The sequence below is a fragment of the Panthera leo genome, chromosome C2 (genome assembly GCF_018350215.1).
Source record: "Panthera leo isolate Ple1 chromosome C2, P.leo_Ple1_pat1.1, whole genome shotgun sequence".
In the NCBI taxonomy this organism is placed as follows: domain Eukaryota; kingdom Metazoa; phylum Chordata; class Mammalia; order Carnivora; family Felidae; genus Panthera; species Panthera leo.
The window spans coordinates 30,885,104-30,909,588 of record NC_056687.1 but is presented as its reverse complement, the minus strand read 5'-3'; the positions used below and the strand labels follow the sequence as shown (position 1 = coordinate 30,909,588).

Below are 24,485 nucleotides of genomic sequence, written 5' to 3'. Positions count from 1 at the left end.
TGGGTGAGTATCACAACATTAAAGTTCTTGTGCATTTTAAAACTATGGAGTCATCTTAAAAGAGAAAGTTGCAGGGAATTGATGATTAATTATATTTTGCCATTTCATAATTATCCATACTTAGTCCCATGCTCTAATTATTTTTCACGTTTCTAAGCTTTTCTGTAGTTGGTCTTTAAAAAGAGATAATCAACAACTCATTAGGATCCTGGGGGAAAACAGAATGGAAAGGAGGAAAGGCAGGAAGACCAAGATTTGCTTTCAAATCTATTTTTCCCTTCTAAGTTTTATTACACATTATTATCCTTGTTTTCATTCATGTATTCTTTCCAGGATATAGTTTTATTTGTTTTTGCTCCTTTTGTAGTTGGTCCTCAGGCAGATTATTGTTGCAAGATTTATCAGCATTGTGTATTGTCCTTAATTTTCCCTAATGAAGTTCCTATTTGAGCCCTGGGGTCTGGCTTGGCTCCGCCGTGTTCAATTGCGTATGTGTAGAGAGTCGCTCTGCCCCATTTGGGATTGTATTGTATTAATCATAATTGGTCTCATTCTGCTTCTGTCTGGTATTTCTCGTTATTGTTTACATGAAACTATACACTTTCTAAATGGGGATATTTCACACTCTATTATAATTATGATATTTATTTTGTTTGTCGATTTCAGCTTATATAACATTCTTCATTGGGAAACATACCACGTGCATGGCTAGTTTGGATACATAAAATTTGGAGGTAGAATTGAATTTTCCCATTTACAAAAGCACAAATCCCCTTTGAGGATGAGGTGTCCTTACATCCCCAGAATGGAAAAGGAAGCATGTGAAGGGATCGTAGGAGACTGTGTTTTGTTACGTCTTCACTAAGTGTAGGCATTCTTAGTCTACCTCTTTTCATCCCATTCACTCTTTCTTCCCCAGTGTATCTTTGTTCTATTGTTGTTTTCCAAACATTCCATACTATTGACTATTCCACTTACCATTTACTATTCTGTATTTACAATGCTGTAGCATCTCAAGTCTCCATGCTTTTGCAGAGGAAAGTTGAGCTCTTATTTATCTCCTTTGTCTAGAAGGAACAGAGACTGTCTGAGGCATTATTCAGTCTGGGACACCTATCTTAACTCCTGGAGTCTGAATCTGAATTAGGTACCCACCTTCCATATGCCACAGTAACACTCTGTGTATATTTATCATACCTTGCATTCCATCAAATTGGAAATGTTGGTTCAGTTCACTGGTTATTTCATTAGACTGTAGTTTCCTGTAGGCTAAAGACTGTATCATGTCTGCTGGGTCTCCTCCAGCCTATCTTCTATCAAATCCTTACAATCAATAGCAACTCAAACTCTTTTATCACTGAAGTCTCACGTGCCCATCGCATCCTCTCCTCCTCCTACCTGTTAACTCCTCAAATTGATTTCTAAAACACTCACTATCTTATATGATTTGCTTCACTTTCTACTTCTAATAAAATGTTCACTCTGTGCTTTATATTGCCCTCCAACTAGTTTATGAGATTCTATTATTTGTTATTGCCAGCCCCCACTATATTGTGCCAAGCAAAATACCGTGTATACAACATTTGTTTATTCATCTTAAAACATTTGCTCATTTGAACAACAAAATACCCGTTCCTTCATATATACACATGTATGTATTATATATATGTGATGTATATAATACATATAAATATAAATACACATATGAGAGTATGTATACATATATGCAAATATAAATGCATATATATAAACATAAATGCACATAAAAATGTGTATATGTACGTATAAATGCATATGTAATTTGTCTAGAAAAATAGAGATTATCGGAAGAATTGTTCTGTCTGGAATGCCTACCTTGACCCCCATAGTCTTTGTTGGTGTCCGTGTTTCAAAGTCTATGAGTCTATTCATCATATCTTAGATTCTACTGAATTGAAAACTATTCATATATGTACATGTGTATATATGCATGCGTGTGTGTGTGTGTGGATGTGTGTGTGGATATGTTTATGTGTTTGTGTACATGGATGAGTGAATTTCCTATGACATGCATTGGTTATACATTTTAAGTTTTATAATTCTTTTTATTTGGCTTATTAGAACAGATTCAAAATATCTTTCTACTTACGATTCATTGATGAAAACAGTTCTTATCATCATTATAAATTTTAACCTTTTTAATAACTATTCAAATGATTTTAGTAGGACTTAGATGGTATTAGATATTTAGCACACATGTTCTTTAAAGTTGTCATACGTATATGGGTGTTTGTGTTATACTTTTTAGGTACAGTTGTGGACTATGTTTCAGGAAAATGTTAGGAAAAAAAATAGTATCACCAACATTAATGAAAACAAGGTGTAATCCTTGGTGGACAATTACTTGCACAAGAAATGCTTGCACATTTATTGAAAATGTTTTAATCCCTCTTTTTAAACTGAATGTTCCTCTCCGTTTATGTCTTTTTTTTTTTTAGGCTGCTTCCATTTGTCCCATCATTTTTATTAGAATAACCATTACCCACAGGCAATTACTCTCAAATCACCTATGTTGGGGCATTTTAATCTATTGGTTGCATTCATCTACCATCTCAAAATTAATTAAGTAAATTTAAATCCTTCCTTCCTACATTTCACTTTAATTTCTCTTATATCATATTCTTTTATACTTAATGCTGGCCACAGTTCCTGTAACGATAATCCTCAATTTCTCTTTTGTACTTTTATATTTATCTATTTCTGAGTACGCTCATTTTCATCATTACTAATTGGCTGCATTTTGCTTTCCACCGGGACTTAGTTCTTCTGTATTGTCTTACCGAGAAATCATAAGTCCTCTCTCCCTAGTTTTTTTTTGGTATTTGTTTTGTTATGAAATTATTTTTAGCACTATTTGAAGTAGAACTTTGCAATAATCAGACAGTAGCCTTAAAAAGGAGTACATTATCCTTTTGTGAGAGTTGGGAGCTGGGTGAGGGGAGACAATGATTGTATTTTTATGCTTTAGATTTAGCCAAATGATTTGGAGACTTAGCCTACAAAAGGATTGTGGAACAGTGAAAGAACATAATGGAATCATACCTGTTGCCCAAGTGCTAAACACTGATCTCAGGTAAGTACTTACACTTTGTCATAAATGGGAAGGATACATGCAATTTCTCACTGAATACTTTTTCTCTGTTATCTCTACAGAGTACCTGAGATTCACACATTTCTTTGTCATGAGTTGATACCGACTTTAAAAAACCACAGCAAGGGAAAAAAAAATGGCAAAGGTACTTTGGGGCCATTAATGCAGAGCCTAGGGACAGAATGAAGTACGGTGATTTCTAGGAGAGTATTTCTCAAAGTGAGTGTCCCAAACTACTGGTTTCACAAGATGCCTCAGGACAAAGTGTTCTATGTTATATAACATTTGAGCAACTTTGAGAAGGAGTCAAGTAATAAAGAAATCTCTTTATATGTTCATCCATTCTTTTCTTCTTTATTTTTAAAATACCTATTAAAATTCCATAGACTATTTTGAGAAAGACTGGAATATGGATAATATGACAGGGTGAGGGGGTATGAATGAAGCTAATGCAGATTTTATTGCTTGAGAATATATTTAAAAGCCTTGTTCATTGTCTCTCTTCCCTTAGCTCAAAAACATTCATCAAAAAGATACTTTCCTAGACATCAGGGCTGTACTTAATAGAAGATACTAATCTATTTATGAAGGCAAAAGCTATTTCTGTTTTAACCACGTTCTATATTTCTTAGCACAATGTCTCAGTACTTGCTTGCAAAACTAATGAATAAATAGCCAAAACAGCAACAACAAAAAATCCAAACCGCTTGTCAGAAACAAATTATTGGTAAATGTTGTCTAGAGAAACACCATATAAAAATTGTCCAAAAAAGTCTCCTACCTAGAAGCTGCATCCACTAAGGTATTTTCCAGGCAAACGGTGCTATGGTGTTATGAGCTAAGGGCATTTATAGTGACCTGCCAATTCCCTATCATGGACATTGACTAGAGCCCAAGGTGAGTGTATTTGAATTATAAAAGTGCCTGTCTCTGATTAATTACCGAGATAACTGCATATATATATTTCTTGTAGCTTAACTGCTGCCAGGAGAAAGTGTGTAAACTGGGAGATACAAAGGCAGGTCACACCCAGCCATACAATTGTCTTGCATCTGTCTCTGGGATCCTTGACAGCTTTGCATTCCTCTCTTATACCAAATTCCTTCTCTGCACCTGAAGGAAATTCCCTCTAAGGCTGAAAACCAAAACCAAGACTGCAGTAATTCATCGAGGTAAAAGAGTTCCTGAAACTTTTTGGAGACAACGTATTATCTTCCTTTCCTGGTAAGTCTTTCCATGTGTCTTTTCTTTTGAATTCTTACAACGTGCTTTTCAGTTATTGCAGTTTTATTTCACATCTTTGTTAGGAAGTGAGATTTAGCATGAATTTGGCTGATACTCTCTTTGGATGATATAAAATACATTTTCACAAATTGACGACATTGTGTTATTTATTGTTAAAATGCTTTCTTACAACACGGATATATCTTTTCTATGGTTAATATATAATAGTGAAGAGAGCCTAGTGTATCATTTTAATAAATCTTTCTGATAATTTTGTACTTTTGCCATTTTCAGGTGTTTCCGTAATGCACCCAGATTCAATAAAGCAATGATTGTTTTGTAATTCCTCTACTATTTGTCATATAGGTAAATGACAAATTTGTCTTTAATCACACATATTATGGATTACCATTGTATTATATTAATGCGACATTATTTGTGATTCTTCCAATACTATTTTATTTTCATGTTAACTTATTTTAAATGAAACTCTGAAGTGTATTACCCACTTACCATGTGCTTTAAAAATAGTTTTTAATAAATTGCTTCAGAGTTCAAGAAGTTTCTTTTTTCACTTTTACTATTATTATATAATTTTAAAGAATGCATAACCTTCTTTTTTATTTTTAGAAATAATTTGATCTTGTAAGTGTAGTTAGTGAAAAAGAATGAAATATTCATGGAGTATAATAAAATTGGAACTTTTTCTTTTCTATCCAGTCTCTAAGATCACTTTTCAACATCCATCATCTTAAACAAAGTTATCATTAGCTACTCGAAGGCAATTAAGAAATATCCACTTTCTTCCAATTCTCATACTTATTTATATTTAACAAATGATTTTTAGGGTAATTTTGTAGACAAGAAGTTTGTATTCTATCCATCTACAGGTCTTTATGGGGTGGGGAAGGTCAGATCTGGAAAGGAGGGCGTATAGAGTGGAATCTATGATTTCAAATGCTTTTTTGTATTCATCAGTGTCATTAGTATAGTCATTTATATAAGTCAGTTCCAATTGTATTTACCACTGCCCAACCCATTACCACAAGAGAAAATAAGATTTTGCATTTGGTCACAAAATATTAATGGGGAGTTGCACAAGTGACAGTATGGTCTGTTTTGATTATTCTACAAGGCAAGTCTGTTTTACATAAATGGCTTTTTTACAAATTTGAAATGTGAATATATTTTATTTTTTCCCAGTGAGTACACAATACACAATTCTTTGACAATACTATTAACCAATTTTATGCCAATTTCTTTTCTGGTCTAACAACATCAAATGAAACACATTAAGATTTTGGACGCTGTTTGGTGACTTAAACAAACTAGTTAAAAAAAAGTCAATCTATAAAACAAAGTATAAAAAGTCTACCCACGGCCACAAAATCCCTTATCTTGCAACACTTTAAAGTCACAATAAATGATTTTGAAGATGATGAGATAAGAAAAATCAGTAAACTGAAATTCATTTAAAAAAGGTATGGGGTTCCATTTGAAGTACACATTGTAGAGAAGCAAAATAAAAGTAACTTCATCTCTAAGATAATGTGGAAAGACATGTTGCTTTACACCAATTCTTGGCATGTAACTTGATAAATACAATGTACAGAAGCAGATGTACAAATTAGTGAATGTCATGGATCTGCATATCTTTAATACTGATACACAATCACTTTCCAGTGAGGAAGATAAACCACAGTTTAGAGCTCATCGGCATTGTTATAATTATGTTGTCAATGGACAATTACCTAAATTTGTTGAACAGAAATTGGAGGTGTTCTATCAAAGCTCATATAAACTTTCAACTTGAATCCCATTGAAGATATATTTAAATTCCCAGAGCATTAAACTATGACAAAGAACACCATTTAATCTGTTTTGTTAGAGCAAGTATACGTGCAACATTTTTACTTCCCTTTGGTTATATGATATCTTAAGTGTTGGTCTTGATTTTCCTATATGCTCCCTTGTACTGAGTTCGAATCCTATGAAGGAATCCATTGTTGTCAAGTCCCTGGACTATCCCACTTTAAATACATCATGGAAAAGATCTGGGGAGGGGTGGGGCGACTCTCTCTGCACACACTGAGGCATTCCTGAGCGGGGACACTGATGGGTGTTTCCCCAATGGAGACTTTGCACGTTGAGAATGGAGCTGTATTGTTCAGGGCCTGGCTGCACCGTGGCATTGCCTGTGAGCGTGAGATAAGTTTACATTCTCTCCCATCCAGATTTCCCTCCGACAACTTATACAGGCCTTGTTTAGACCTGAAGAAGAGTGAGCTCAGTGATTTCTAATGACATTCATTGACTGGGCTGCAAAATGAAAAAAATGACGTTCTCATACATGTTTGTATTTCTTTAATGACATTCTGACGCTGATTAGAAGCTTTTTTACATATACCAAGTTGTCAAAAGCTTTTGATTTTTTTCCCAGGATTCCTGAAGTCATTTGGATTGCCACAGTATTTGATCTTGTTCTAAATCTGTGAGGATGATATATTGGGTGCAAGATTTTACTGACCAATTTATTTAAAATTAGATTTAAAAGGGTATGTGGAATATTCTAAAAGAACATTCTAGGTAACCAACCATAAGGTCTCTGTTGCCAAAAGCTAACCAGAACAGTTAATTTATATACACTGAAAATAAGGTTTAAGGCTATGTCCTACGTTATTCCCGAAGTCACTTGCATACACGTAATCTAATTTTGAAGTCTTGGTTTATTAGTCACATACACCTTTTACCAGGGTACAAAGTCTATGTGTAATAAATGTAATGAACTAAAGCTTTAATCTAAAGTGGGTTATAGAATAGCATAAGGAGGGAACACGAACAAAACTTTGTTTTTAAACGGAAAGAGGTGAAGTAGGGAACCGCATAAGTAGAAATTAAATTCCTCACATCCTACTGTTGTGAATGTTACGTACTCATTCTTCACAGAAACTTTTCACCTTCCGTGGACAATCTGACCCAGAGAAACCAAACTGCATTCAAATCAGGCACTGATTATAGAAAGTTGCTACAGCATTTAATAAGTATGTTTGAGAATAGTTTTTCTCTTCAGTGAAGAAATGAACCACATGGCACCAAAAACATTGGGGCCCATTAAGAACATTAGTTTCCTCCACTCTTGCCTGTCGTGATGCAGTCTCAGGAAACAAAAAAGGGAAAAATCAAATTATGTTATCCCTTTGCTATTACAAATATGACATAGAATTGGTGACTGAGCCAATAATGCATGGAGTATGAATCATCACTCAAGCGGGTCCCATATTTTACGATTGATTCTAATTGTTACATCGAATATTTTTCAGAGTACAACTACTGAGCACATCATAGGGAAAACATGAGAAAGTATAACTAGAAGTCGAATTTACAGCTGTTGTAGGCAGCACATGGAAAAATGTCACAAGTGGGAATTTCAGGGAAGTTTTCTTCTACTGGACTGCTTCACTATTCACGTACAGTGGCTACGTATATTTCAAAGCCATATTCATTTTGACCATACATGACTGATGTTCAGGAATTTCTCGTTCTCAAAGTCGTGAAAACAAATGAGGCAGGACACTGTGATTAATGTCCACTTAACGAGGTTTGGTTTTATTTAAAAAGCGTATAAACATGCATTGTTTCTCCTTTAAAATTTTTCTTTTCAATTTACTCATTCAAAATGGGTCAAACATATTTTAGTCGGTAGCCAATTTCTGAGACTGTACCATAAAATGTTTCTTTCGATAAATCTACTTACTGTGAACTGAACATACTCTGAGCACTGCTTTTTAAGCACTTACAATTTGGCTATACATCTGGTGGCATGAACTTCACCTCTTAATCAAACAAAACACAGAATTGTCTATAGACTGCATGATTTTTTTCAAAGTCATAAACTTAAGCGATGCAGCTCTATCCTCTAGTGTGTACTGAACATGTATTAGAAAGATGAAACAAGATATTGCAATAGAGTTTTTGCATTTGGAAGCAGCCCGAGTATGTCCTAATAATAAATTGCCTCTTTAACTATTTGCTAGATATTCTAGAGTTCATTTTGTTTGTTTCCTTGGGGAACTTCATATTAGATCCTGACTTAATGAGTTGGAGAGATTAATTATGGTAATTCAGAAAATGCTTCTTGAAAACACTGTAATACAAACACAGCTCTTGCGAAACACCTTCATTTCCTTTTGCTTGTTATAATTCTCAGATGGGTCAATTACAATGACAGGTAAAGTTGATGCTACATATAACTTTCATTTTCATTTTCTTTTTCTTTCTCTTTTTAGCGAGTTTAGTACATCTTTGCTACCTGTGTATTTTAATACCTATTTAGCCTTAAGACTTAGATTTCCTTCTTTGACCCCTGCGTTTTGTCAATAGTAAAAGCCACCTTTCTGCTTTTCTTTTTATTGACTCAGTCCCTGGTACTCAAGGAAGACTTCCCCAACACCACTGTTCCTTTGCATCCTCCTGTTTCTACACCCCAACTGCAAACCATCTCACATGATTGGTTCCAACCAGCATATCCAGCCTAGCTTACAGTACAGAAACTCCCTTCACATTCAGTCTTGTTCTTCATGTCACGAGGAGTAGAGATTTGTGCTTATCACCAAATAAAATTGCAGTGCAAAATTTAAACATAAAAGTTACACAATTAAAAGTTAATATATGGCACCACAGCCTATTAATTCACATATAGTACAACAGACCAATAAAAACAGACAATAGTATGAACAGAGCTAAAAAGAGTGAGCTTGCATAGCAACGCACAAAAGAAATTATATACAGAGGAAAATCCTTTTCTTCCTGGAGGGCGAGTTTTGTTTTCTTTCTTTTGTATATACTCCTGACAAGAAAGAGTTAAGGTGGGTGGTGTACTTAAGAGAAGAACACAAGTAAAATATCTGTGGGATATGTGTGGCTGTGTGTCTTTACATTGCATTTACAGTCTTTTAATAGTACATAAATAAAGAAATTGTTCATTGCACTGTTTAGTGTCATCACTTCCATGAGTTCAGACCTGGTGGTCCTTCAGAGCAGCTTTGCATGTCTCCTCTCAGTTACTCTACAAAGAGATTAAGAAAATCAGAATAAGTTTGTATTGAACATAAGTAGTCTTTCATCCCGACCAGTATAACAAAAAGTGAAACAAACAGATAATCAATGAAGATAACATCATCAGATAGCCTTGGTGAGGGTGTAAAGTTAAGAAAATGGACTTAGGGAAAGGGAAAGAAAAAGAAACTGCAAAACTTGGAGATTTAAAATCCAGGTAGAGCTATTTCTGCACTTCTCGCGCATCTCTAACTATTCTAAAAGTCAAAGAAAAATCCAAGTAGGCATGAATCAAATTAAAAATTATAAACATATCTTACTAATAATCAGATTAATAATAGAAAACAATAAGGCTAACTCTAGTCAAGAAATAACTTATAGTCTGAAAGTACTTTTACTTTCCATTATTTCATGACATCCCCCAGTCTGTGATGTAAGCATAATAGTAATGCGATTTTTAAGATAAGGGGGTGGAGATTAGGAAGGTAGTTTACTTGTTCTGGGCTAAGACTGGAACCCAAGGCTGTTCCTTCAGCATTGCTTTTAAGCTGAATTCAAATAAGCAGCTGAAAATACTCAACAAGTATAATTTGGACATTGGATAGCAGAAGTGGTCAATTTCAAGAAAAAAATTAACACCAAGAGTTCAGTGCTTCTTACTGTGACATATTGTGACATCCTATCTTTCTCTGTCAGCTGATATTATATTTTTATAGATTAGTTATACTAACCATCAATGCTGGATCTTTATTCAAAAAGAAAATTGTATATATATATATAATGTTATTATAATCAAAGTACTTCAAATGAACTGAAATCAAAAATCAACTTTAAAAAGTTGACTCTTAAAATAAATAAATAAATAAAGAAACAAATAAATAGGGGTACCTAGATGGTTCAGTCAGTTAAGCATTAACTCTTGGATTTGGCTCAGGTATGATCTCAGGGTCGTGAGATCGAGCCCCGCATGTGGCTCCATGTGGAGCGTGGGTCCTACTCAAGATTCTCTCTCACCCTCTCTCTCTACCCCTCCCCCAACCCTCTCTATCTCCCTCACTTGCACAGGTTCTCTATGAATACATACATACATACATACATAAATACATAAATGAATAAATGAATAAAGACAGACATCAACTAGGGAATGAAAAATTCTTGAGGTTCTTTAAAAACTAACAAAGGGCCAATATGTTTCCCTTTCTTTATATGCTCAGTTAAAAAGGTAAACAAAACTACAAATAATTAACTTATAAATATTAAAATTAATTGCCTAAAGATAGGCAATTTTTGTATAGTATAAGTCAGACTTGAAATAGAAGAAATGTTTATTTAATAGACAGCTGGAAATAGCAAAGGTCTACATTATGACCAAAACTGCTCAAAGTCATAAACATTTTTTTTCTCATAGCACAGCAAGATTTCTACTATTCTGAAATTTGTTTATTGTGCCAATATTATTGTTGAGGTTCAGGACATACTACTGCCAAATATGACACCTTGGCACACTGAATATCTGAAGCTGAAAGAGTTTGAGAAACCAACAGAAGCAGGAAGGTCACTCTGACCTCCCTCCCTCAACCCAAGTTTTTTTCTCTGAAACAGGTCCTAAAACTCCCACGTGAAAGATACGCTCCTTGTACCAGGAAGAAGGAAGATATTCTTATTCCCAGAGACAGGGAGTTTGGGGGCTGATAAACTGTGCAAACAAACCTTTTTAAACTAACCCTTTTCTTCTGAGTTACTTCTTTACCATTGACTGCTCCTACCCAAACCCTTCTGTCTCCTAAAACCTTCACAAATTTATTGCTTCTTTGTCTAAAAGATATAATAGGTTTCTGCTCTGGTCACTACTTTGGGTCATGGCTCATTCTCTTGTGAAGGCACCCATGTACGCTTTTCTCCTGTTCATCCTTTTTTTTTTTTAAGTTTTTATTTATTTATCTTGAGAGAGAGTGTGTGAGCAAGGTAGGAGCATAGAGAGAGGGAGAGAGAGAATCCCAAGTAGACTCAGCACTGTCAGTGCAGAGCCCGATGAGGGGAAGGAATTCATGAACTGCAACATCGTGACCTGAGCCAAAATCAAGAGTCAGATGCTTAACTGACTGAGCCACCCAGGCGCCCGTCTCCTGTTTATCTTTATCAGTTAATTTTCAGACCCAACCAGGGACCCTAAGAGGATCAAGGAAAACTTTTACCTCCCCTGCATTATTAACCCAATGTTAGTTCTGAATCACCAGAGCCTTTCAAATGTCCTAAAGCACTTACATAATTCACCTGTAAACTGTCCTTGACTATTTGAGCCCATGTATCCTATGTCAAGAAGGTCGCTGGCATTGCGCTGGTGACTTCCTCTCAAAGCTTCGGCTTTCCTAGGTCCAGTGGATCCTTTAGAAGAAGCTGTTCCTGATGAGCTGTGACCTCCTGGAGATGGGAAACTGGGCTTGCTGTAGGGCACCAATGTCTCCTCTGAAAAAGAAATACAGAGTGCTAAGCTAAACAACAACATGGAGACAAAAGAAATTTAACTTTAAATATAAAGACGGGCTATTCTACCATTTCACTCTTTATTAAAATTAACAATAAGAGGTTTAAGAAGGCCCGGGTATTAAAAGAATTTCCATGTGCCAACATTTCCTATAACAGGAACTAAAACAGGATTGAATCAAAGGAAATTTGGGGATAAAAATATAATATTACATATCACTTTGAACATTTAAATTCTTTACAAAAGAGAGCTGCAGACAACGAAACTTATTGCTTAACTAAAGCATCTCTGAGCATAATTTCTGGAGTTCAGTGAGGCTCCAATTAAATTTTTCCATGAAGACTGAATAAACATGGTGTTTTTCTGCTTTAAATTATAGCGACATTCTCTCAGTCAATTAATATGAAGAACCATGTATTAGTTAAAATAAGCTCCTTAAATTTTTGCCGTTTCTTGGGATATAAACACATTATTTTAAAGATTGTGTATTTACTTAAAAGAAAAAGAGAGATACACATTTTAACAAACGATAAATAGTAAATACAAAGTTTTTTTAAATGCAGCAACTCTCTACAAATAACTCGTTATGTGTATTATTAAATACCTAATATTTTTGAAACATTTTTTTCTTTCCTTCTTTCTTCCTGCCTCCTTCTCTACCTCCTCTTTTTTTTTCTTTCTTTCTAGATATGAGCTACAATTACTGTGATGACTGCCACTCTGTTTAGATGGTCTTTATGGAATCACAATAATAATTTGTTTTTCTCTCACAGCCTGCATGATGTAACTTCCTAAATATTTCACTAAATCTCGACATTCAAGTTGACATGTTTTGGTTCTTCCATATATTAAATTTTCTCAAACTTTGAGCACCCAGTTGTGATATCATATAATTATTAAAAATGCATGGGTAGAGGATATATCTAGAAAAGATGGAGTCCAGGTTCAAAAATCAATGTATAAAGAAACTCTCAAATGTCATTTGTGTTTGTGTGTACATTTTAATACTCAATGAAACCTGATACGAGAAGAAATGTTCCAAAAAATGTATTTCTATAATAGGCCCAAACAACCACCACTCCTCCAAAAAAAAAAAAACCCAACCACAAATAATGAAATTTATTTTGTGACAATTCCTGGAAGTTTGATTCATAACTAAGAATATTTCCCAGTGAAATGTTAACAACCCACTAAATTTAACCAGCTGGAGAAACTGTAGGCCCTGTTTAAGCTCTTTTTTTTCCTGAGAATACTGTGACTGGGCATTTCAGTACAACTTTTGTTATTTCAATGAATTCAATGAATTGACCGAAAGGAGCTCTCCTTTCAAAATGACTAGTTACTTCAGTCAAAACGAAACTGGTTGAAGGCAGAGATTATAGTGACATTAAGACGAAATTTGGAGGTCTTAAAAGCATTCAGCATAAACATTACAAGGCAAAAAATCAAATTGTCTCCTGAACAATCCAGGTAAAAAAAAGCTTGGAGGTCTCTTGAGCTCAGACCTCTATGCAGAGGGTAAGGAACAATCCCCATGGGAATGAGACTTAAGATGTGTCAGTGAGCTCTGCCGAGGAATCCCAACTTTTTAGCGATTCAAGGCAAACATATTTCAGATGCTCTTAAACAACTGCCATTTCTAAGTACCTGGTAGGGGGGGAAAAAACAGGTAAAAGTCCACACTTTCTTAGGACTGTGCAGAACACACCTGGTCCAACACTTTGTTTGTGTAGGGCTTTCCGTATATCTTCTTGGCGCTCTGTGGAGTTTATCCATTCTTGGGTTTGTCGCTGCCACTCTAGGGATGCTCTAGCTGGACAATCCAATGAGCTCTTTGTGTCTTCTAAGGTGGATGCTTGTGGTGTCTCCAGAGAGCTTCCTTTTCTCTCTGTTGAGGTTTCCACGTTACCAGCATGCTGGCTCGGGCCTATTTGCTGCCTTAAACCCTGACCTGGAGGGGGATCTGGTGGTGGTGGAAGATCTAAAAATTGTGAATAATGTTTAGAATGGACTACAATGTAATGAAAAATACAGGTTCTGATTCAAGATGAAGAAAAAAAACCCATGCCCTCGTAAAGGTCTCACTCACGCAAAATAAATTTGGTGGGGGGAGGCAAAGGTCAGTTATTTCTTCCTAAAATGCATATTATTGATCTCTTTTCTACCTTTTGATCACATTGTATTTGAAACAAAATTGACTAATTTCAACTATTATATGTGGAGAGTGTTTTCAATTGCACACTGAGGCTAATGTTCAAGGTATAAAGGGCATTTTATATTTTCTCCATAGTTTATCCAATGTTCACCCCCACCTCCCCAAAGTAGAAATATCATGACACAAAATGACTAGACATTCTAGCAGCTGTGTTAATAAAAGGCCCCTGGAAGAATAAAAGCTGTCCTGCCAATCTCCATAGGAAATGTTGCCCTCGGGAAATTAAGAACTATATGCCGTATCATATGCAACATATGACTGCCTTTACCCATGTATGTGGTACATTTAGCAACAGTCAAAGGGTTAAGCTAACATTTATTAAATGCAATTAACATTCTGCCTGACAACCAATTCTGGCTGTTCGTTTCATGAGTTAGCTAATGAGTTACAACTAATACATTATAATCTTCCAATGTATTAATTTTAATAAGTAATAACCACTGTTCAGAGTACAGATAGAATATGCCTCATGGTGCTAGAGTAGACAATGCATCATAAAACTTTGAGATGTAGTAGAATAGATAACTTTGCCAAAAAGCTCTTTAAATTAAATATAAGATGTGAAAAAACTAAAAAGTTCAAATGCTTAGCTAATTTTTCATTTTCCTTTTATTAGTTAGCTGTTTGGATCATGACACCTTTATACTTTGATTTGTCTTCAACTGTGATATCATAGTCTCTTCTTTCATATTTCTTTAAGTATTATATTAGTTCTATTATATGATTTATGCCATTATACTAGTTCTAGAATTACTTTGTTGAAGATTTTGAAATCTCCTGAACATTCTAAACATTTTTTTGGATTATTATCTTGTAATTTTTCTGGTATACTACTGCAAACTTCTCTGTTCATCCTCAGAATATCAGTGATTACATAATGTCAATTATTATTGATATAATATTGATATAATATATATTGATATACTAATTATATATATCAGTGATATATAATTGGTTCATAAAATCAAATACCATATATAATACACATATTTATATTATTAATAGGTGATATTGCATATAGATAGTCCATTATTTCCCACGCCATTGTTGTATTTGTGCTCTTATTTCTAAGAGTACTGTTTGTGACACTTAAAAGGAAGAAGTATAAATTTCTTGTGTACAAAAGACAGGCTTCCTCCAGAAAGGCTAAGTTGCTCTCTTTAAAGACTTTATTAAGAAGCCTTATACCTTCTTTCTTAACGAGCAAAATGATATTGTCCTCCACTGAATTGACAATAACACTCTCCTCTGCATCTGCTTTGGGAGTTCCCATATTGAAGCAGCATTCCCAATTCATACATATGTCCTCTTGGTAGATTATGAATTACTAATTATTGAAGGGAACAAGATTTCCATCTGGGAGAATACAGTTGCATTTGGAAAATTTCTTCCAAAATGAAGAGCTAATCCAATATCGTGATATCTGTTCGTAGAACAGTCCACCAAGGGGTGTAGTGTTTCCTTTATATTCAATCTGACTTCCTTCAGTATGTATTATTATAAATGTAAAGCAATCATTTCATTGGAGTGTTTGGCCTTAAGACTGCCAGCAGGGGGGAAATTATTACATTTGCTTTCAAAATAACATATCTTGTCATTGATTTTTATTCTCCATCAAAGGAGCTTCATTTTTAAAATGGACAAAATGGCATCTGCTTATGCTAGCTGAAATTCTGATTACTATTTAATTTAACCTGAAATTATATGGCTACATAATTAAGTCATATACTTGGAATTTGTATACTCTAAGAAGAAAGTACATGGCGTGCACATTGAAATAAACAAATTGGAAAAAGATGGGATTAAGAATGACTGTGGAAAAAATAAAAATACGTAATCAAATATGTTTACTTAAATTTATTATTAATTTCCATGTTGATTCATTTTGACTAAATTAATTCACTAACGAGTCTCTTACTGGCTTACTCAGGATTTGCTGTTATCAGGCACACAACAATCCAATGAAATATGTGCCATTATTATCCACTTTTTAGAAAAAAAAAAGGCAAAAAGAAATCAAATACCTCCAGCTTGGATCTCTCCTTCCATCAACTTCAGACTCACATGACTAAGTCCACACTTAGGTGTTCTACTTATTTAGAAAGCATCTACTTTCACATATCAAAACTGAGCCCTGGACCTTCCTTGACAAAACATGCTTCTTCTCTAGTGTTCATCATCTCAAACAGTAGCAATTGCATTCTACAAGATGACCAAAACTTTGGCATAATCGTTGACATCTCTGCTTTACAACCTGTATTTAATTTCAGTAACAAATCCTGTGGCACCAATCCCAAGCTATAGCCAGAATTCAACCTTTCTCATTGCTTCCACTGATTCTACCTGGGTAGAAACCTCTGACATCAATTCCCTATATTACTTCTACAACCTGCTATGTGGTTTTTGTGCTTCCACAGAGAAGTGCATTTAATCTGTCTCAACATAAAAACGGGGCGCCTGGGTGGATCGGTCGGTTAAGCATCCTACTCTTGGTTATAGCTTAGGTCATGATCTCATGATTTGATTTGTGAGTTTAAGCCCTGCATCCAGATTGGGATCCTGCTTGGAATCCTCTCCCTCCCTCTCTCTGCCTCTCCCGTGCATCCCTCCTTTGGGAGCACATGGACTCTCTCTCTCAAAATAAATAAACTTTAAAAAAAATAAAAATAAAACAAAAATATAAGTAAGATCATGTTACTCCTCTGCCTTAAACACACACACACACACACACACACACACACACACACACCCCTTCAGTGGTTTCCTGTTCAAAGTAAGAGCCTTGCCCTTATAGAAGTTTAAGGTCTTTTGGTGCCTGGGTGGTTCAGTTGCTTAAGCATCTGACTTCAGCTCAGGTCATTATCTTGTGGTTTTTGGGTTCAAGCCCCATGTTGGGCTCTGTGCTGACAGTTCAGAGCCTGCAGTCTGCTTCAGATTCTGTGTCTCCCTCTCTCTCTGCCCCTCCCCTGCTTGTTCTCTGTCTCTCATTGTCTCTCTAAAATAACATTAAAAAAGTTTAAAGCCCTACAAACACTGGTCCTTGCTTATTTGTCTAAACTTACATTTTATTCTGTGGCTGTCTGCTTCAGTCACACTGCTTCTCTTACTTTTTATCAAACAAGCTTCAGGCTGGGGCGCCTGGGTGGCTCAGTTGGTTAAGCGTCCGACTTCGGCTCAGGTCACAATCTCGTGGTATGCGAGTTTGAGCCCCGCGTCGGGCTCTGTGCTGACCGCTCAGAGCCTGGAGCCTGTTTCAGATTCTGTGTCTCCCTCTCTCTCTGACCCTCCCCCATTCATGCTCTGTCTCTCTCTGTCTCAAAAATAAATAAATGTTAAAAAAAAAATTAAAAAAAAAAACAAGCTTCAGGCTTCCAGTTGCTGTTCTCAGTTTCTGGAATGACTTTTCCTCGATATCAGCATTGTTTTTTCCCTTTTAATCTTTTAGTCTTCTCTAATGTCATCTTCTTGGTCAAGCCTTCCTTGAGACTCTACTTAAAAAAGACCTCGCCTAACCTTTGTATTTCTCAACTACCTATGTTTTTTCTCCATGACACTTATGACCATCTTACCTACTTTTATTTTGTTTGTTTGTCTCTATCTTCTCTCAACAGAATGTAAACTCCAGGAAGATAAGGAATTTTGTCTGTTTGGTTTCCATTGCCTATCATTTGTTATGTGCTTAGTAAATATTTGAATGAACAAATTAATAAATACAGAAATTCGCTCAACGGTCCAAGCCAGTCTGTGGCAGAACTAGGGAAGTTCTCTAACCAGGACATTAGGAATGAGGGGAGAACAGGCTAGAAGCAGCTGATCTAGGGAAAAAAAGGTTGATGGATAGAAAAATACTTCCTCTGCCTTCTTCCTTCAGTATTGGTTAATATATTGGCTTGAAAAGGTATTCTTTGACTTATGCATGTAGAAGAGAAGATTTGGATGGAGCAATGGCTGCTTCGAAGAGAATTCAAAGGAGCAGAATGTTCCTTGACATGTGTGTGGGTTTTTTCATAGTCTTTAAGACAGAGCCTTATGTTTACCACCATTCCCAATTCCTCTTCCTAGACACAAGAGAATATCACTTTCCCAGTAGTTAGTCTGATGTCATGTGACAGTGTACTTGTCAGTGAGATGATAAGGGATATGCACCACTTGCAGGCCTGACCAGAGAACGTCTCAAGTGATCACTCTGTTTTTGTCTTCCCCTCACTCAGAAGCCATAAATGTCGCACTGTAAAAATAATGGTTTCCCAATACTGAAAAAGCGTATTTTCTTACATTAGTACTTAGAGGAGAGACACCTGACCTTGATAAATTATTATGTTCATGGGAAACAAACTTTTGCGGTGCTGAGCCACTGAGGGATAGAAGTTCTTTGGTATAGCAGCTGGCGGTAATTATTCTGATTAATTTGCTCACAAAACACAATTTTAAAATGTATAAAGCAAAAGTTTTCGTGTAAAAATGTCTAGGCACTAAGTGCTGCTAAACAGCAACCTGTCCCAAAAGAACGGTTTGATTTCACATACAAATAATAAAAAAATTATTACCAATGCCTGGATTGATACCATATAAATTCTATGACACATACATTTGCTATAAATTAGCAACATCCTTAAGGATAATCTGTAGACTGTCATCTGCAATAAATGCCCTCATATCATAAATAAAACATCATTGGATCATACACTTGGGAAGACATGGGAGCCAAAATTCCCTTTGCAATATCACTACTTCCAAAATATTTCTACTAACAACACATAATCCATAACCTGGCTTTGCAATACTGGCAAGTTTAAAAGTTAGGAACCTATTAGTTGTTGAGAAAGATAAGCAATGTATTGTTCATGCTTTAAACTAGGTGGAAGCTTGCTTTAACCAGACATTCTGCTAAAAATTGCAAGAAAAGAATTTTAGGAAGAAAAGGAGAGCTCTCTATTTTGTTGATTTATATTTTATGCCTTCCACATATTCTGGATATAATCTTCAAACATTTCAGAAAAAACGTTTTTCTTTTCTTTCTCCACAACATTCGTAGCAGAAAAACTATACAAAATTATTAATTCTGAGATTTATAAGTAGCATACCAGTGGGAGTGGTCCTTTTTATTTAGAGAGTATAAGATCAACACTATTGACTGCTTTAAGTGCTCAACTAATTTTCAGACCATCTGAGGCAGCGAGGCAGCGGTGAGCATTTTTGTTCAGCACAGGATATTCGCTTATAAAGCACCAAAATCTCAAGTGTACCTTTGCCCTCATATTCCATAAAACACTTCCCAATGAAAACAAAGTAACAGGAAAGATAAGGAAACCTAAAAGCTTTTAGAACAAGTTATGTTTGACTTTTAAAATCTTCCTTGCCTTAAAAAATGACAAAAGAAATCACAAAGATGGCTGCCAGATACAGACCTCCCCCACCCACCCAAACTAATAAAGAACAGATGTTTCTTTCCCAACTAGGCCTCATTCTGTCCTATAATGGTAAGTCCAAGAGAGTAAAATGAATGCTAAGGACTCACTCACAGCATCTCAGTGCTCGCTGCACGTTAGATTCACTTGTGGAGTTTTAAAAACACTCATAATTGGTTTTCACCCAGAACAATTAAATCCCAATCTCCAGAGTACAATTTAAGAGTTCCCTAGATTGTTCTAATGCACAGATTGGCTAGGTTCACTCTTGTGGTGTTTAGTAGAACTACCTGAAGACAAACTCTGTGTGTTTACAGGGGATAGTGCTGGGAAGAGGGAACAAATTTACCTTTGGCTCAAACATCAAACTAGGCTCTTTACATATATCATCTTAAATATTCCTTAGATAAAACTCCATGATAAATAGTTGTATTCCTACATTTAAATGTATGAGAATTAAATTGAACATATGGGAGATAAATACTGCTCTGTAAAGCTACTGAACTCTTCTTTATTGAACAAGGACATGTCCCAGGAATATTGTGCTTCCTGAAACCAACAGTGTTTGCTGTGCAAAGACTGAATGCTATACATAAATAAAAGGATTGGAATAGATCAACAAATGGGCCATGGGCCAAATTCAGCCACTGCCTGTTTTATCAATAAAGTTTTATTGGAAGTCAGTCACACCCATTCATTTATTTTTTTCTGTAGCGACATTCAGACTACAATGGCAGTGAATAGTTGTGACACAGACTGTATGGCCAGCTAAAGTCAAAAATATTTACTATCCGGACTTTTATAGAAAAGTTTGCTGACCCATCCATTCGCTGATCTGTAGCTAGCTTTTAGGCCTGAAATTCATGAAACTAAAAAAGTTACTAAGTTACAAATCATTTCATGGTCTTTTTCAAAAGTGAAATACCACTGAAGTTACCTTAATTTGATATCAGAAATGTTCCAAATTTAATATCAGAAATGCATGCCAAGTGCCCATGCTATCTATGTTTTTTTTTTTTTTTTCCTAATCTCAAAAGGGAATGTTCACTAAAAGTATTGATGGAAAACTCCAGAATGGTAGCAAAATCAACATTGGAAAGTGGTATGGCATACATTTCTTGGGGCTTGGTAATATAGAAATAACTCCAGATTGTTAAAAAGAAAAAAAAAGAGGGTGTTTTATTTAAACAAGACCATATTGCTAGATTTTCTGCCTTGAGGCAATGCCTAATCTACCATAGCTACTTTAATGTAGGTTAATGACTTGCACAGAGCACACCTCTTCAGTGAGGAGACAAGAGACAAGGAAACAAACCTACCGTCTGTCATTCCTTCCCTTCGATGAGGCAATGCTGGTTGTTGGTCCATTCTCCCTCCCTTGTGTTTTTTAGTGGGCCGAGGCCTCTGACTCTGACTCAGGGCTGCACTGGTATTACTGTCAGTAGAAAATGGGCTGGTTGGTCGAGGTCTTTGAGAGGAGGTAAAAGCTTTGCCTAAAAAGAAAACAAAGGGAATGTGGTACAGAGGATGTTACAAGGCAGTGATTGTGCGTGTCTTGTATTTCTGCTCTTACTTAGACTAACCTATAAACTTGCCTAGAGATGCCATTTGAAGATACCAAATACTGGTGCATCTCCATAAAAAAATGCCCTGTTGCATTCATTTTATCCAATTTTTAGTAACCAACACACTACCCGCTGAAAAAAATTTAATAAATGAATAAAAAAACAAATCCACCAACCAAAAGTTTGAGATTACTTGGTTTATTATTTAACCTTGATGATCTCAGTGATATTTTCATGGATATATGCAAATTAATGCTGCTTTTACTTCTTAAAATTAAGGAAGTTATTTCTGAAATGAATTATGTACTGTCTTATTTGCTTCATCAAATTTTATCCTTGGAATCTTATAAACTCACTTTCAGCACAGGAGAAATGTGTTGAAGTAAATGCATTTGAAAATTTACATGAAAGGTCTGCTCAAAGACATATATTAAACTGACCTTATCACCCATATAAATACACGATGAATTTTACTTCTTTTACAGAAACCCAATTGTATTAGTGTATAATATAGGATAGATAGCAGGTTAAAACCACCTTGCATATCCAAAGTGCAATAGGTATTTTCTGATGAATATTATTGTATCTGAGCAGACTCCAAATTCTCATTGCAAAATGAAATTGTGTTATGTCCTTTTTTTGAGCTTTAGTACATACCCAGGGAAATTTATTTTGTGAAAAGGGTAGCTAATAAATTTTCAACATCTTATGATTTCAATATAGTGTTTATTATGGTGAGAGAGGGTCGGTTTATGTGCATGTATTTATTCTCTTGTGCATGTTTTCATTTCACACAAAATTATTGTATGTAGTTACATTTTCTTAAGTCAATGTGACATGATATTGCTTAATGCTTTATTAGATATTAGCATACATGCAAGAAATGCACTTATGCCTTCTAATTTATTAGTTTCCTTGCACTGTCTCACTGCTGTGCTTACAACTATCCACAAAAAAACACTCAGGCAACATAAAGTTTCTGACTTATGCCTTATAAAGCAAGAAAATTCAAATAACCATTATATTACAACATACTTTAGTTCGGATGCTATATGAAAAATAAACCTCTGCAATGCTTGGAGAAAATTTTTTATACCATTTGACGATTCCTAATACATACTCAAAAGAAATACTGATGTTATAATTCAAAGAAAATGTCCAAGACTGATTTTTATAACCTGAGAGTTTAGTGAAGGGTCAAAATCGTTTTTCTTCACTTTACTATTTGAATACTATTAAGATTTCAAAAATGCATTTAAAGTTTCATTAGTTTGTTTTGTAAGGTAGTTCAATTTAATTCATATAGTAGAACCTTCTTATATGTGCATTTAAGAATTACAGTCATATAAAAGCATGGATCATGCCAAAGTTATTTTTTTTTTCAGTAAAACAAACACTTACAAATTACTGATCTATTATTAGAATGACTCTCATATTCATTTTGGAGAAAATAATCAGATATATGAAAAATTATACAATTGGTACTCGATTATTCTCAGAAACCCAAAGTAGATTATGCTACAGAGCAATTCGCATGCAGTCATCATTTTATTCAAGTTGCAAATGCAGTGGGTGTATCTTTAATTAGCATCCTTTAAAACAAATAATACATTATTGGGTTAAAATTTTAACAGCCAAACAATTAATAAGACCATCAGCCATTTGAACTGTTAGACTGACAGCCTTAGACCCAGTCACCCCATGCTGAGGAAGCCTTCCCAGAAAACGCATTTGCAGAAAGAAATGGGGCAAAGGAAAGTAATGGAGATAAAAGCTGAATAATTTTAATCACTGGGCACATTATTGATTGTGTGAGAATTTTGCAAAGTGTGAGTTATTGAAAATTTAATGGCAATCTCAGTTGCAGCTTGGCTGTAATATAGAAAGGAAGCATATTCCAATTAATCAGCAGAGCCATGAAGGGAAAGGGAAATAAAGGATAGAAGGTGGTGAGTAGGAGCCTATTCTCGGCTCTGCAAAAGTAGCATCAGAAGAGAGTTCTGGTAATTGAGGATACCAACCGTGGTCATGCATATTAAAGAAAGCCCTGCCGTCAGACTCACTGAAGAGAAAGAACAGGAGAAATATAGCTCGGTGTCTAAAGGACGAGAATCTCTCATGCAAAGAGTGTTGACTCGGAGTCTACCAACCTGTTCTTGTAAGGCTGGTTCCATCCAGCCTAAAACCAGCTTTATCTGCTGCTGCCACCAGTGCTTGTGCAAAGCTGCCGCTGGCAAAGATGGAGCCATCTGAGGAGCTACCTACACTAGATCTATGACTAGAAAAGTTACGATCCTCATCAGATGCAGAGCCCCATCCATTTACCATTGAACCTAAAAACAAATGTAGTTGTCTAGTGAGTGGGATATAGTGGATAGCCCATCTGCTTGCACACACTCTGCTAAGGAACAAATAAGCTGCCTCAATTCCTCACTCCTCCTTGAGGCAAGTCTGGTTTCATCGCCACTTCTCTAGCCACATGCAAGCATCATCCATGTTTTACACATTCCCAGTGCGGAAGAATGAGTGTTATTTAAAACCTGTGTCTGTTTGCAACACGTGAACAAAACATGTTTCACAGGGTTCCACTCTTACATTGATTGAATCATTACATAATCATTTTCCAAAAGAGAATTACTATGTATATCTTGTGTCCTACAATTCAGGGAGGAACGCTTTTGTGGAAGTAAATTATAGTGGGTAAACTTATCAAAGACTCAGATGAAGAAACAGTGTGAATATATCGTGAATTTAGTGTTGGCTTTAATGATAATTTCCATTAAATATACGCTTGTATACTGGGGAAGTGCTAGAATTATTCCAAGGATTTGAAATACAAATTTAAATAATCAGGAAATATAACAACAAACATTATAAACCAAAAAAAATGTATAAATGATAATCAGAGCAAATAGACTTAGAACAAAAGGAAAAAAATGTATCTTTGAAAATTTCTATGAATTTCAAAGCTCAGGATACTTTGTTGGTATTTTAATTGTTTTAAGAATTCTAGTTTTCTCTTTGTTGGTAGTCTTTGTCTTAGAAAATTAACCATTATGAAGAATACAATTGGCATTATTATGGATTTTTCTGCAAAATAAAACATGGTGATAGAGGAAAAGAATCACCCTTTGATGTGCAAAATATGAACATACTGAGAAATAACTTTCATTCTTAATTTTTTGGCAAGTTATTTACAATTTTATATTTTTTCCTCGACCAAGTAATACTGAAACAGTAATCTATTACATAATATAATTAACATTACAATATTTATTTAAGTTGTACACCATTACTTCATGACACAGTAAAGTGCCAAGTGTGGCTTAGCCTAAGTTTTATAAAGAGAGAGCAAAAAGAAGTATTTATAAGAAGTTAATTTTAGCTTTTCTAAATAAACCAA

The 24,485-nt window shown here is 35.2% G+C and overlaps 1 protein-coding gene across 1 annotated transcript in view; it reads right to left on the bottom strand.

Annotated features, from left to right (window-relative positions):
- Nucleotides 1–6,735: 6,735 nt before the first annotated feature.
- Nucleotides 6,736–24,485, bottom strand: part of ROBO2 (roundabout guidance receptor 2) — a 599,260-nt gene continuing 581,510 nt past the window's right edge. The window contains exons 27-31 of the mRNA XM_042954335.1: nt 23,233–23,415; nt 20,837–21,010; nt 13,603–13,875; nt 11,675–11,875; nt 6,736–9,419 (exon numbers count right to left, since the gene is read on the bottom strand). Of these exons, the coding sequence (XP_042810269.1) occupies nt 9,418–9,419; nt 11,675–11,875; nt 13,603–13,875; nt 20,837–21,010; nt 23,233–23,415 (833 nt within the window). The 3' untranslated portion in view covers nt 6,736–9,417. The remainder of the gene's footprint in view (nt 9,420–11,674; nt 11,876–13,602; nt 13,876–20,836; nt 21,011–23,232; nt 23,416–24,485) is intronic.